Genomic DNA, 16342 nt, shown 5'->3' with positions numbered 1-16342 from the left:
TTCTTAATTAAAGGAAGACTTAAACATGTTTAGCTTTTTGCCTCTAAAAGAGGACATTTTATTATTTTTTACAGTTTTTTGAAGAATGGATGTTCCTGTGCTGAAAAATAAACTTTTTGTTCTCAGGCAAAAGGGGCAAGTCATGCCCACCAATAAAGCTCTGGGAGTTTTCCTTACCAGCCAATGAGCTCCTGACTCACTGACCAGTTGTACACTTCCTGTTAGTTTCAAAATCAAAATAAACTGTTTCAACATAACATTGTACTTTTATATGAACAACAGAAATTTGTTCAGTAAAGAAATTTGTTTTGTCCAATGGGCCTAAATTAAAGTTTCAAAAATGTCCTTTTATCTTTGTTCTTTTGGTATTCTTTGTTGAAAAGGATACAGAGGTAAGGGCCAATTTATCAATGTCTGTCCAAAATAATACGCTGTAGCGTATCTGTCCCACAGACATCGCTGTCGGCATTTAACATTGCACAAGCAGGGGATGTCAATCAGCCTGATCGAATAGGATTGGGCGGATTGCAGAATGCAGCCTCAGAGGCAGCGGACCAATTATGGAGCAGCGGTCTTAAGACCGCTACTTCATAACTGCTGTTTCTGGCGAGCCTGAAGACACGTGCGGAAACTGGGGCATCAAGCTCCATTCAGAGCTTGATAATTTGGCCCCGTAGGCTCAGGAGCAGCAATAAGCTACTGGGAGCTAGTTAATGATAGGTGGCTGCACACATATACCTCTTTTCATTGGCTCATCAGATGTGTTCAGCTAGCTCCCAGTAGTGCATTGTTGCTCTGATGCTGACTTTAACTATTTGTTTGGACCGTTTGCAGGAGTCAAACACATTGGGGTCTACTTTAATCCTTCTAATATTTTATCGTTGACAAAGTGAATACAATCTTTCGGAGTGAAACACAGCTGAGATTTTTAAATTACATGATATGCGATCTCCCTTTTCCCACAGCAGCACTCGGAACTGCCGTTAATGGATGCTGATCTTTGAAATCCGATACGCGGTTAATGAAGTTCGTAGGTGTTTTGCAGTTGCAAAGAGTGGTGTTTAATGCTTGCTTAAACCAGATTACAAGTGGTGCGCTAATATTTTTTTCACTCGAGTGCTAACTGTGCTCAAAGTAGAAAATTTGCGTGACCGGATTAGAACGTGCATTACAAATTGAAAGTAAAAAGGTTTGAACGAGCAAAAGACTGAAGTACACTAACTTCAGGACTTTGAATATTGTGACTGTACTAACTCCCTCTCCCTTAAACTTTTGTGGGCCTCCGTGAAGAAATCCTTATTAATTATTGCTTGGGCATTAACCCGACACTGCGCTAGATGAACTGCGCTAATACTGAAGGTGCATTAGGAATACTTTGCATTCCTATATTCTAAACCTGTTTTTTTTTTTTAAAACAGATACAGTATATATATATAATTTTTTTGTGTGTGTGTAAAATATGGGGCCGAATTATCAAGCTGTGAATGAAGCTTGATGCCCTTGTTTCCGCGCAAGCCTTCAGGCTCACCGGAAACAGTAGTTATTATGCAGCTGTCTAAAGACTGCTGCTCCATAACTTGTCCGCCTGCTCTGAGGCTGCGGACATCAATCCGCCCGATCCTATATGATCGGGCTGATTGACACCCCCTGCTAGCGGCCGATTGGCCGCAAATCTGCCGGTGGCAGCATTGCACAAGCAGTTCACTAGAACTGCTTGTGCAATGATAAATGCTGACAGCCGCGATGTGCGGCGGACATGATACGCTACATTGTGTAAATCGGCCCCATTATATCTATAACTATATTAATATATACAGATATTTTCAGTGAAGAACATAGGAATTTTAATTATTTCTATTAAAACGTTAAAAAAAAAAAAAAATCAAATTGCTTGTTTCAAGGTACTTGACTGGGAAGGCTCAAAAGTGTATGTATATGTCTATATATGTGTATACATGTGTATTTATGTGTTTATATGTGTATGTACAGTATGTATGGGTGCACATACATATTAATATATATATATATATATATATATATATATATATATATATATATATATATATATATATATACACATTGGAGCCCTTTGCAGTCAAACACTTTGCCATATACCATATCGCTTTTTAACCCTTTAAAAAAAAAATAACAATATTAAAAATATATCGGCTAGATTACGAGTTTTGCGTTATGAGTAAAAAAGAAGCGTTAAGGCTCATAACGCTGCTTTTTTACTACCGCTGCTATTACGAGTCTTGTAGGTACAGCTGTCCCGCACACTTTTTTGGCCTTACCGCAAATCAACTTATGCAATTTGCATATAGTCTTTTTTCAATGGGACTTCCATAGTGCCGGTATTACAAGCTTTTTTTTTAGGCCAAAAAGTGAGCGGTACAGCCTATCCCGCAAGATTCATAACGCATTCTAAAGTCAGCAGTTATGAGTTTTACACTACAGAGCTGTAGCATAAAACTCATAACTAAAGTGCTAAAAAGTACACTAACACCCATAAACTACCTATTACCCCTAAACCGAGGCCCTCCCGCATTGCAAACACTAAAATAAAATTATTAACCCCTAATCTGCCGCTCCTGACATCGCCACCACTAGAATAAACATATTAACCCCTAAACCGCATATTAACCCCCTAAACTGATTGGAACAGCCAATAGAATGCAAGCTCAATCCTATTGGCTGATTGGATCAGCCAATAGGATTGAAGTTCAATCCTATTGGCTGATTGCATCAGCCAATAGGATTTTTTCAACCTTAATTCCGATTGGCTGATAGAATTCTATCAGCCAATCGGAATCTAAGGGACGCCATCTTGGATGACATCACTTAAAGGAACCTTCATTCGTCGCTAGAATGAAGAGGATGCTCCGCGTCGGATGTCTTGAAGATGGAGCCGCTCCGCGCCAGATGGATGAAGATAGAAGATGCCATCTGGATAAAGACTTCTGCCAATCTGGAGGACCACTTCTCCCGGCTTGAATGAAGACTTCTCCCGGCTTTGTTGAGGATGGATGTCGGCTCTTCAAAACTGTAAGTGGATCTTCAAGTGTTAGTGTTAGGTTTTTTTAAGGGTTTAATGGGTGGGCTTTATTTTTAGGTTAGGGCTTTGGGCTGCAATAGAGCTAAATGCCCTTTTAAGGGCAATGCCCATCCAAATGCCCTTTTCAGGGCAATGGGGAGCTTAGGTTTTTTTAGTTAGGATTTTATTTGGGGGGTTGGTTGTGTGGGTGGTGGGTGGGTTTTACTGTTGGGGGTTGTTTGTATTTTTTTTACAGGTAAAGAGCTGATTTCTTTGGGGCAATGCCCCGCAAAAGGCCCTTTTAAGGGCTATTGGTAGTTTAGTTTAGGCTAGTGTTTTTTTTTATTTTGGGGTGGCTTTTTTATTTTATTAGATTAGGTGTAATTAGTTTAAATATCTTGTAATTTATTTTTTATTTTGTGTAATTTAGTGGGTTTTTTTTGTAATTTAGGTAATTGTATTTAATTTAGTTAATTGTATTTAATTTAGGTAATTTATTTAATTGTAGTGTAAGGTTAGGTTTTATTGTAAGACAGGTTAGGTTTTATTTTACAGGTAAATTTGTTTTTATTTTAACTAGGTAGTTAGTAAATAGTTAATAACTACTTAGTGACTATTCTACCTAATTAAAATACATACAAACTTGCCTGTAAAATAAAAATAAACCCTAAGCTAGATACAATGTAACTATTAGTTATATTGTAGCTAGCTTAGGGTTTATTTTACAGGTAAGTATTTAGTTTTAAATATGAATTATTTAGTTATTAATAGTAGATTTTATTTAGATTTATTTTAATTATATTTAAGTTAGGGGGTGTTAAGGTTAGACTTAGGTTTAGGGGTTAATAAATATAGTACAGTGGCGGCGACGTTGGGTGCGGCAGATTAGGGGTTAACAAGTATAATGTAGGTGTCGGCGATGTCAAGAGCGGCAGATTCGGGGGTTAATAAATTTAATGTAGGTGTCGGCGATGTCAGGGGCGGCAGATTAGGGGTTAATAAGTATAAGATTAGGGGTGTTTAGACTCAGGGTTTATGTTAGGGTGTTAGGTGTAAACATACATTTAGTTTCCCCATAGGAATCAATGGGGCTGTGTTACTGAGCTTTACCCTGCTTTATTGCAGCTGTTAGGCTTTTTTTCAGTCAGCTCTCCCCATTGATGTCTATGGGGAAATCGTGCACGAGCACGTACAACCAGCTCACCACTGACTTAAGCAGCGCTGGTATTGGAGTGCGGTATGGAGCTCAACTTTGCTCTACACTCACTTCTTGCCTTTTAACGCCGGGTTTGTAAAAGCCTGTAATACCAGCGCTGTAGGTAAGTGAGCGGTGACAATAACGTGCAAGTTAGCATCGCACCCCTCATAACGCAAAACTCGTAATCTGGCCGTATTGTTTTTATTAAAAATAAATAATAAAAATTACTTGATTTCAATATGTATGTGAATTTTTTTTGACCCTTACACTTTACTTAAGGTCTCCAGTCATGCTAAATATTGTAGTGCAGCTTCGGCATTTGCTTGAGCGCAAACTATAACTTTCAACTTGTAATATGAGCGCTATTTAGAGGTCACAATATCCATTGCAAGTAAAGGTTGCGCTAAAGGGATGTCCGTCTCGCTAACCATTCTTTGGTAAATCAGTTTTACCATGGACTTGTAATATCAAGTCGCGCACTAATGATAGCACCGTCCAGAGATATTGTGTATTGTGTCCCGTGCTATCATTCGCACGCAACGTGATATCCAGGCCTTAATGCTTTAAGTATTTTTTTCAATTATTAGTTAATTGATTAATAAAATCTCATTTTCCATTTTGGTCAGATTTTCAGAACCTTGTTTTCTGTTTTGGCGAATTTTTCATCTAAAATCAACTTTTCTTATCTTCTAAAATGGGATTTTAACAATTTTCACACTGCAAATTTTGAAAAGCACAAAGCAACGAGGTATAAAATATAGGTATAAGTTCTAAACCTCACAGTACATAACAAGGTTTCCTTTGCCGAATATCTATTGCTGTAAGAAGATAGTACCGGTAATTTGAGGTTCTAGAAACTGTAAATGACATTTTTTCAAAACACGATTTTTTGGACTTGTGTTTAATGTAAAAACCTGTGCAACTGACTTAGGTTTGCCAATAAACAGGACAGAATGGCAAACTGTTAAATATCAGTCACGAATATGCGATTGCTGATAGAAATCCCATTGCAACTTCGAATCACGAAAATGTGAGTAAGAAATGAAAACCTTTTAAGTGCCTTATTGCTAAATGCCATTTCTAGATGTTGTGGTCTTATTTCCATTTTCTCTCATTTCCTGCCAATCTCGTTAGCTTTATGAGATATTACGTATCTGTATCCATTATACATATACATATGTAAATGTCTGTCCCACTACTAATGGACTATACAATAGTGCTGACTATAGGTTTAATGAATCAAGACCATGGGGCCGAATTATCAAGTTCTGAATGGAGCATGATGCTCCTGTTTCGAAGCGAGCATTCAGGCTGGCCGGAAACAGCAGTAATGAAGCAGCGTCTAAAGACCACTGCTCCATAACTTGTTCGCCTGCTCTGAGGTTGCGGACATCAATCCGCCCGATCCTATACAACCGGGCTGATTGATACCCCCTGCTAGCGGAATCTGCACGGGGCGGCATTGCACAAGCAGTTCACAAGAACTGCTTGTGCAATGATAAATGCAGACAGCGTATGCTGTCGGCATTTATTTATGTGCAGCGGACATGATACGCTACATCATATCATGTCCGCTCGCACTTTAATAAATCGGCCCCCATATATTGATCTATATTGATCTATACATGGTGTCTGTGGTCATTTCAGAGTGTACTGCACATGAGCAAGATAATAGAATACTTCCAAATTATCTTGTCGAAAAGGGCAGTTTTGCACTTTATCAACACCCTTTGTGTAGAATTTGAGGTGTCCATTTTGTTGCTGAAGCAAACTGCAAAACTATGGTCGGAAGGATGGTAATCACCAAAGCCTTTGCTGTCCATGCATCATATGGATGATTTTCCTGCTATCTGCTCAGATCCAATAAGAACATTTACCAATAGGAAATGAAATGGTGTTATCCACTGGATTGTGATCACTCCGAACTTGATAAACACAGATCAGAAAGATTTGCATAAACCACATAATTAAATGTAAACAATAGTACAATAATAAAAAAGTTCCATTTCATTTTTGTACTTTTATGCCCCTTTAAATATAATCAAGTCCATATCTTGACTCATTTTGTAGAGATCACCCAAGAACAAGTAGATATTCACTCATGGCATCTGATCATGAGAAATGATTGATTAGGAATCTATGATTCAGGGGTTGGATTTGGTTCTCTAGCTTCCATAGGGCCCTCAGATGACTTGAAGTGAGCTACGAATAGAAATGAGGGTGGTACAAATAAAAACTGACAGAAAAATACAATTAGAATTCTACATAAATACAAATGTGCTGACAAAGCTTTTGCTGTTTCACTTACCTTGGGCTTCTTATAAAAGCCAGACAAGTACCATTTGAGAACTTGCTTCATCCGACAATATGGATCATCTTCCATTGCCGCTCTGCAAATCAAACCAAAGGGTTTAAACAAACAACTGCCTGTGCTTTATATTCTACAGTTGATATGCTGGCTGAGCATCATGGGAAATGTAGTTCTAAAACCTCTGGAGGGCCGAGTTTGAGGATGTCTCTTCTAGAGCATGGCTGCCCAAATTACGGACCTTGTAGTAATTTCAAATAATTCAATAGTTCATCTAGGTACTGTTAGGATAAGATATGGGCCTGTATAAGCTCTTCATTTCCATAGCAAAAGAAACGAGGAAGTTACTTCCTAACTGCTGGTGAGCTGCCTATTTAGAAAGGACCAGTGATATTTTCTCAATGTGCCCCTAGACAAATTATCAAGAAGGAATGCAGTGGAAACCAGGGGTTGTCATCTTTACTGAGCAATGAAAGCACAGGGCAACCCCTTGTTGTCTTCTGCAATACGTTATGTTGTTCCAAGCAGATAAAAAGGTGACAGCAATGCAGTAGTCTTTTTCCAATAAATATTCATTGATAAGACATGACTTTATCAAATGTGCTTTTCTTTTAGTAAATGTAGCTCTTTTCAATCACAGCTTAGTGAGGTAGGCTCAGGAGCATGTGTGTGTTGATGCTATAATTATAACATTGCTAGAAACATTACTGCAAACACTGCTGTCTTTTAGTCAGAATTATTAAAGTTTATTTTTTATTTCTTTGTCCCTTTAATCCATTGCATAAATATTGTGGTTGTTGCATATTCTACCATATTGTTCTCTGCCTGTTAGCATGTTACTAGAAATGTGCTCAGACCAAAAAAATGTTTTGGACAAATATTTTGGCACAAAACAACAATTATTTTGTTCTATTCATTGTTCATTAAGGGGGTCATTTAGAATTTGTTAACAAAAAACATAATTTATGTAAGAACTTACCTGATAAATTCATTTCTTTCATATTAGCAAGAGTCCATGAGCTAGTGACGTATGGAATATACATTCCTACCAGGAGGGGCAAAGTTTCCCAAACCTTAAAATGCCTATAAATACACCCCTCACCACACCCACAAATCAGTTTAACGAATAGCCAAGAAGTGGGGTGATAAGAAAAAAGTGCGAAAGCATAAAAAATAAGGAATTGGAATAATTGTGCTTTATACAAAAAAATCATAACCACCACAAAAAAGGGTGGGCCTCATGGACTCTTGCTAATATGAAAGAAATGAATTTATCAGGTAAGTTCTTACATAAATTATGTTTTCTTTCATGTAATTAGCAAGAGTCCATGAGCTAGTGACGTATGGGATAATGACTACCCAAGATGTGGATCTTTCCACGCAAGAGTCACTAGAGATGGAGGGATAAAATAAAGACAGCCAATTCCTGCTGAAAATAATCCACACCCAAAATAAAGTTTAATGAAAACATAAGCAGAAGATTCAAACTGAAACCACTGACTGAAGTACTTTTCTACCAAAAACTGCTTCAGAAGAAGAAAACACATCAAAAATGGTAGAATTTAGTAAAAGTATGCAAAGAGGACCAAGTTGCTGCTTTGCAAATCTGATCAACCGAAGCTTCATTCCTAAATGCCCAGGAAGTAGAAACTGACCTAGTAGAATGAGCTGTAATCCTTTGAGGCGGAGTTTTACCCGACTCGACATAAGCATGATGAAATAAAGATTTCAACCAAGATGCCAAAGAAATGGCAGAAGCTTTCTCGCCTTTTCTAGAACCGGAAAAGATGACAAATAGACTAGAAGTCTTTCGGAAAGACTTAGTAGCTTCAACATAATAATACAAAGCTCTAACAGCATCCAAAGAATGCAATGATTTCTCCTTAGAATTCATAGGATTAGGACATAATGAAGGAACCACAATTTCTCTACTAATGTTGTTAGAATTCACAACCTTAGGTAAAAAATTCAAAAGAAGTTTGCAGCACCGCCTTATCCTGATGAAAAATCAGAAAAGGAGACTCACAAGAAAGAGCAGATAATTCAGAGACTCTTCTGGCAGAAGAGATGGCCAAAAGAAACAAAACTTTCCAAGAAAGTAATTTAATGACCAAAGAATACATGGGTTCAAAAGGAGGAGCTTGAAGAGCCCCCAGAACCAAATTCAAACTCCAAGGAGGAGAAATTGACTTAATGACAGGTTTTATACGAAACAAAGCTTGTTCAAAACAATGAATATCAGGAAGATTAGCAATCTTTCTGTGAAAAAGAACAGAAAGAGCAGAGATTTGTCCATTCAAGGAACTTGCGGACAAACCTCTATCTAAACCATCCTGAAGAAACTGTAAAATTCTCGGTATTCAAAAAGAATGGCAAGAAAAATGATGAGAAAGACACTAAGAAATATAAGTCTTCCAGACTCTATAATATATCTCTCTAGATACAGATTTACGAGCCTGTCACATAGTATTAATCACAGAGTCAGAGAAACCTCTTTGACCAAGAATCAAGCGTTCAAACTCCATACCTTAAAATTTAAGGATTTGAGATCCTGATGGAAGAAAGGACCTTGCGACAGAAAGTCTGGTCTTAACGGAAGAGTCCACAGCTGGCAAGAGGCCATCCGGACAAGATCCGCATACCAAAACCTGTGAGGACATGCTGGAGCTACCAGCAGGACAAACGAGCATTCCTTTAGAATCTTGGAGAATACTCTTGGAAGAAGAACTAGAGGCGGAAAGATATAGGCAGGATGATACTTCCAAGGAAGTGATAATGCATCCACTGCCTCCGCGCGAGGATCCCGGGATATGGACAGATACCAGGGAAGTTTCTTGTTTAGATGAGAAGCCATCAGATCTATTTCTGGGAGTTCCCACATTTGAACAATCTGAAGAAATATCTCTGGGTGAAGAGACCATTCGCCCGGATGCAACGTTTGGCGACTGAGATAATCCGCTTCCCAATTGTCTATACCTGGGATATGAACAGCAGAGATTAGACAGGAGCTGGATTCCGCCCAAACCAAAATTCGAGATACTTCTTTCATAGCCAGAGGACTGTGAGTCCCTCCTTGATGATTGATGTATGCCACAGTTGTGACATTGTCTATCTGAAAACAAATGAACAACTCTCTCTTCAGAAGAGGCCAAGACTGAAGAGCTCTGAAAATTGCACGGAGTTCCAAAATATTGATCAGTAATCTCACCTCCTGAGATTCCCAAACCCCTTGTGCCGTCAGAGACCCCCACACAGCTTCCCAACCTGTAAGACTTGCATCTGTTGAGATTATAGTCCAGGTCGGAAGAACAAAGAAGCCCCCTGAACTAAACGATGGTGATCTGTCCACCACGTCAGAGAGTGTCGTATAATCGGTTTAAAGATATTAATTGAGATATCTTTGTGTAATCCCTGCACCATTGGTTCAGCATACAGAGCTGAAGAGGTCGCATGTGAAAACGAGCAAAGGAGATCGCATCCGATGCGGCAGTTCTAAGACCTAAAATTTCCATGCATAAGGCTACCAAAGGGAATGATTGTGACTGAAGGTTTTGACAAGCTGATATCAATGTTAAACTTCTCTTGTCTGACAAGGACAGAGTCATAGATACTGAATCTATCTGGAAACCTAAAAAGGTTACCCTTGTCTGAGGAATCAATTAACTTTTTGGTAAATTGATCCTCCAACCATGATCTTGAAGAAACAACACAAGTCGATTCATATGAGATTCTGCGAAAATGTGAAGACTGAGCAAGTACCAAGATATCGTCCAAAATAAGGAAATACCAAAACTCTGTTCTCTGATTACAGACAGAAGGGCACCGAGAACCTTTGAAAAAATTTTTTGGAGCTGATGCTAGGCCAAACGGTAGAGCCACAAAACTGGTAATGCTTGTCTAAAAAGAGAATCTCAGAAACTAAAAGTGATCTGGATGAATCGGAATATGCAGATATGCATCCTGTAAATCTATTGTAGACATATAATGCCCTTGCAAAACAAAAGGCAGGATAGTCCTACAGTTACCATCTTGAATGTTGGTATCCTTACATAACGATTCAATATTGATAGATCCGAAACTGGTCTGAAGGAATTGACCTTCTTTGGTACAATGAAGAGATAGAAAAAAAACCCAGCCCCTGTTCCAGAACTGGAACTGGCATAATTACTCCAGCCAACTCTAGATCTGAAACACATTTCAGAAATGCTGAGCCTTTGCTGGGTTTATTGGGACACGGGAAAGAAAAAAATCTCTTTGCAGGAGGCCTTAACTTGAAGCCAATTCTGTACCTTTCTGAAACAATGTTCTGAAACCAGAGATTGTGAACGGAATTGATCCAAATTTCTTTGAAGAAAACGTAATCTGCCCCATACCAGCTGAGCTGGAATGAGGGCCGCACCTTCATGGGTACTTAGGAGCTGGCTTTGGGTTTCTATAAGGCTTGGATATATTCTAAACTGGAAATGGTTTCCAAACTGATACCGCTCCTGAGGATGAAGGATCAGGCTTTTGTTCCTTGTTGTGAGGAAAGGAACAAAAACGATTATTAGACCTAAATTTACCTTAGATTTTTTATCCTTTGGTAAAAAAGTTCCCTTCCCTCCAGTAACAGTTGAGATAATAGAATCCAACTGAGAACCGAATAATTTATTACCCTGGAAAGAAAGGGAAAGCAAAGTTGACTTAGAAGACATATCAGCACTCCAAGTTTTAAGCCATAAAGCTCTTCTAGCTAAAATAGCTAGAGACATATACCTGACATCAAATCTAATGATATCAAAAGATGGTATCACAAATAAAATTATTAGCATGTTATAGAATAATAATAATGCTATAAAATTATGATCTGTTACTTGTTGCGCTAAAGCTTCCAACCAAAAAGTTGAAGCTGCAGATATAGCAGGTCTAAGAAGATTACCTGAACACAGATAAGCTTTTCTTAGAAAGGATTCAATTTTCCTATCTAAAGGATCCTTAAAGGAAGTACCATCTGCCGTAGGAATAGTAGTACGCTTAGCAAGAGTAGAGACAGCCCCATCAACCTTAGGGATTTTGTCCCAAAATTCTAATCTGTCAGATGGCACAGGATATAATTGCTTAAAACGTTTAGAAGGAGTAAATGAATTACCCAAATTATTCCATTCCCTGGAAATTACTTCAGAAATAGCATCAGGGAGAGAAAACACTTCTGGAATAACTACAGGAGATTTAAAAACCTTATTTAAACGTTTAGATTTAGTATCAAGAGGACCAGAATCCTCTATGTCTAATGCAATTAATACTTCTTTAAGTAAAGAACGAATAAATTCCATCTTGAACAAATACGAAGATTTATCAGCATCAACCTCTGAGACAGAAACCTCTGAACCAGAAGAACCATTATCAGTATCAGAATGATGATGTTCATTTAAAAATTCATCTGAAAAAAGAGAAGTTTTAAAAGACTTTTATGTATACTAGAAGGAGAAATAACAGACATAGCCTTCTTAATGGATTTAAAAATAAAATCTCTTATGTTATCAGGAACACTCTGAAAATTAGATGTTGACGGAACAGCAACAGGTAATGTAACAGTACTAAAGGAAATTTTATCTGCATTAATAAGTTTGTCATGACATGCAATACAAACAACAGCTGGAGAAACAGATACCAAAAGTTTATAGCAGATACACTTAGCTTGGTAGCTCCAGCACCGGGCAGCGATTTTCCTGAAGTATCTTCTGACTCAGTTGCAACGTGGAACATCTTGCAATATGTAATAGAAAAAACAACATATAAAGCAAAATTGATCAAATTCCTTAAATGACAGTTTCAGGAATGGGAAAAAAATGCCAGTGAACAAGCTTCTAGCAACCAGAAGCAATAAATAATGAGACTTAAATAATGTGGAGACAAAAATGACGCCCATATTTTTAAGCGCCAAATAAGACGCCCAGATTATTTGGCGCCTAAATGCTTTTGGCGCCAAAAATGACGCCACATCCGGAACGCCGACACTTTTGACGCAAAAAAAACGTCAAAAAAATGACGCAACTTCCGGCGACACGTATGACGCCGGAAACAGAAAAAAAAAATTTGCGCCAAAAAAGTCCGCGCCAAGAATGACGCAATAAAATGAAGCATTTTCAGCCCCCGCGAGCCTAACAGCCCACAGGGAAAAAGTCAAAAATTTTTAAGGTAAGTAAAAATGATTGATTCAAATGCATTATCCCAAATATGAAACTGACTGTCTGAAAATAAGGAATGTTGAACATCCTGAGTCAAGGCAAATAAATGTTTGAATACATATATTTAGAACTTTATAAAAAAGTGCCTAACCATAGCTTAGAGTGTCACAGAAAATAAGCTTACTTACTTACCCCAGGACACTCATCTACATGTTGTAGAAAGCCAAACCAGTACTGAAACGAAAATCAGCAGAGGTAATGGTATATATATAAGAGTATATCGTCGATCTGAAAAGGGAGGTAAGAGATGAATCTCTACGACCGATAACAGAGAACCTATGAAAAAGACCCCGTAGAAGGAGATCATTGCATTCAAATAGGCAATACTCTCCTCACATCCCTCTGACATTCACTGCACGCTGAGAGGAAAACCGGGCTCCAACCTGCTGCGGAGCGCATATCAACGTAGAATCTAGCACAAACTTACTTCACCACCTCCATAGGAGGCAAAGTTTGTAAAACTGATTTGTGGGTGTGGTGAGGGGTGTATTTATAGGCATTTTAAGGTTTGGGAAACTTTGCCCCTCCTGGTAGGAATGTATATCCCATACGTCACTAGCTCATGGACTCTTGCTAATTACATGAAAGAAATCAATTTCTTAAGGCAAATGTCTCCCATGCATTCAGACTATTTAACAAATTCAAGAAATATTGAAAAATGTGTTGTTTTTTAAACTCATTCAAACACAAATGCAAGTTTACCCCATATCCACTGTACAATATTTGGTACTTACTGAGAGAGTATGTCAGCATGATAGTAATAATCAGACAGTTTGTTGAGAAACGACCGAGGCTCCAGGATAAAAGTAGGTAGGACTACTCTGGAGAGATCCATACCAGGCCTCATTTGTTTAAGTAGAGTCCACATCAAACCCTTGTTTTCATCAGACACAGTCTCTGTTTGTGAAGCGCTCCCGACCTACAGCCAGAAGCAAAACTGTCAAAAAAGCATCAACAAGGACCATTGTACTGAAATCATAACGTCTTATCAGCTTTTTTAACCAAGATTAAAAAGGGTTCCTCTCCCCTATGAATAAGAAATATCAGCAACAGTGGTAAACCTGTGTTATTTCTGCGTGCCTCACATTGCCAAGACCTGAGCTATTAAAGCCCTCAGCACAAAAGACAATACTTAAAAGGTTAATTTTGCTCCCAGTTATCATGTCATATTATTTGTATTGAAACTTCTCACCAATCCAGCTCTAAGTCAGGGATGGGGAACCTTGGCACTCCTGATGTTTCAGAACTACATTACCCTTGATGCTTTGGCACTCTGAAGTCCAGTTAAGCATCATGGGAAATGTTCTGAAACATCTCGAGGGCCAAGGTTCCCATCCCTGCTCTAAGTGGAGGATAAGTTGAATGAAAAACAAACTTTTGTAGAATGAAACATCTTAATGTGTAAATTAAGCTTTAGGATAAACGTGTAAATACTCAAGTTCAGGGCCAGATTAACATTAAAGGCTGGTGGTGCTGTGCTCCAGGCCCCTGCTCCTAAATAGGCCCATGAACCCCATTTCCTCTAAGGTGAGCGCACAACTTGTTTGTGTGTGGGAGTTTGCGTGTTTCATGCAATTATCTATCATCTATCTTTCTTTTTATATTATCATTTATTATTTATTTGTAGAGTGCCAATAAATTTCTGTCTATTTAAGTATCTATTTCTAATCTATCTATCTATCTACAGTGGGGCAAAAAAGTATTTAGTCAGCCACCAATTGTGCAAGTTCTCCCACTTAAGAAGATGAGCGAGGCCTGTAATTTTCCTCATAGGTATACCTCAACTATGAGAGACAAAATGTGGAAACAAATCCAGACAATCACATTGTCTAATTTGGAAAGAATTTATTTGCAAATTATGGTGGAAAATAAGTATTTGGTCAATATCAAAAGTTCATCTCAATACTTTGTTATATATCCTTTGTTGGCAATGACAGAGGTCAAATGTTTTCTGTAAGTCTTCACAAGGTTGTCACACACTGTTGCTGGTATGTTGGCCCATTCCTGCATGCAGATCTCCTCTAGAGCAGTGATGTTTTGGGGCTGTCGCTGGGCAACACGGACTTTCAACTCCCTCCAAAGGCTTTCTATGGGGTTGAGATCTGGAGACTGGCTAGGCCACTCCAGGACCTTGAAATGCTTCTTACGAAGCCACTCCTTCGTTGCCCAGGCGGTGTGTTTGGGATCATTGTCATGCTGAAAGACCCAGCCACATTTCATCTTCAATGCCCTTGCTGATGGAAGGAGGCTTGCACTCAAAATCTCACGATACATGGCCCCATTCATTCTTTCATGTACACGGATCAGTCGTCCTGTTCCCTTTGCAGAGAAACAGCCCCAAAGCATGATGTTGCCACCCCCATGCTTCACAGTAGGTATGGTGTTCTTTGGTTGCAACTCAGCATTCTCTCTCCTCCAAACACGATGAGTTGTGTTTCTACCAAACAGTTCTACTTTGGTTTCATCTGACCATATGACAAATCCACTTCTAGACCATCTAAATGCTCTCTAGCATACTTCAGATGGGCCCGGACATGTACTGGTTTAAGCAGGGGGACACGTCTGGCGTAGTGTGTTACTGATGGTAGCCTTTGTTACGTTGGTCCCAGCTCTCTGCAGGTCATTCACTAGGTCCCCCCATGTGGTTCTGGGATGTTTGCTCACCGTTCTTGCTGGAGCCCCAGATCGAGGGAGATTATCAGTGGTCTTGTATGTCTTCCATTTTCTAATTATTGCTCCCACAGTTGATTTCTTCACACCAAGCTGCTTGCCTATTGCAGATTCAGTCTTCCCAGCCTGGTGCAGGTCTACAATTTTGTTTCTGGTGTCCTTCGACAGCTCTTTGGTCTTCACCATAGTGGAGTTTGGAGTGTGACTGTTTGAGGTTGTGGACAGGTGTCTTTTATACTGATAACAAGTTCAAACAGGTGCCAATAATACAGGTAATGAGTGGAGGACAGAGGAGCCTCTTAAAGAAGAAGATACAGGTCTGTGAGAACCAGAAATCTTGCTTGTTTGTAGGTGAACAAATACTTATTTTCCACCATAATATGCAAATATATTCTTTCCAAAGCAGACAATGTGATTGTCTGGATTTGTTTCCACATTTTGTCTCTCATAGTTGAGGTATGATGAAAATTACAGGCCTCTCTCATTTTCTTAAGTGGGAGAACTTGCACAATTGGTGGCTGACTAAATACTTTTTTGCCCCACTGTATCTATCCATCTAGTTTGGGAGAATGAACTGACGCTTCAGTTTTCTTACCTTGCCAATTGTATAATCCAGTTTGGACATTTATCTCTTCATTTTTAAGGAGAGGACAATACGGGACATTAAAAATGAAAGAGGAGAAAAATAGTAAGCTTGGGAATGTTGCATATATTTTGCAGACCCCAGATACTCAATATGTGGTCCGTAAAGATGGTAAACCGTTTAAACTAAATGGGAACAATGTAAAAGTCTGGTGGTAAACAGCTCAAAATCAGCTGCATCACAGTATGTTGTTAGTGAGCATTGGCCAATCATGATGGCAGACATATTCTCAGAATGCAATGGTGTTTGCTTTGAGGGTGTC

General features: G+C 38.8%; 1 protein-coding gene across 3 annotated transcripts in view; it reads right to left on the bottom strand.

The window, feature by feature from the left end:
• The window catches only part of OSBPL5 (oxysterol binding protein like 5), a 526154-nt gene that overhangs the window by 175239 nt on the left and 334573 nt on the right, over positions 1-16342 (bottom strand). For all 3 annotated transcript variants that reach the window (XM_053720419.1, XM_053720421.1, XM_053720420.1), the window contains 2 exons: positions 13502-13686; positions 6541-6622 (listed from right to left, as the gene is read on the bottom strand). In XM_053720419.1, coding sequence (XP_053576394.1) covers positions 6541-6622; positions 13502-13686 — 267 coding nt within the window. The remainder of the gene's footprint in view (positions 1-6540; positions 6623-13501; positions 13687-16342) is intronic.

The sequence above is a fragment of the Bombina bombina genome, chromosome 7 (assembly GCF_027579735.1).
Source record: "Bombina bombina isolate aBomBom1 chromosome 7, aBomBom1.pri, whole genome shotgun sequence".
NCBI classification, from domain to species: domain Eukaryota; kingdom Metazoa; phylum Chordata; class Amphibia; order Anura; family Bombinatoridae; genus Bombina; species Bombina bombina.
The sequence above is the reverse complement of the archived record's forward strand: the minus strand, read 5'-3'. Positions and strand labels throughout refer to the sequence as shown.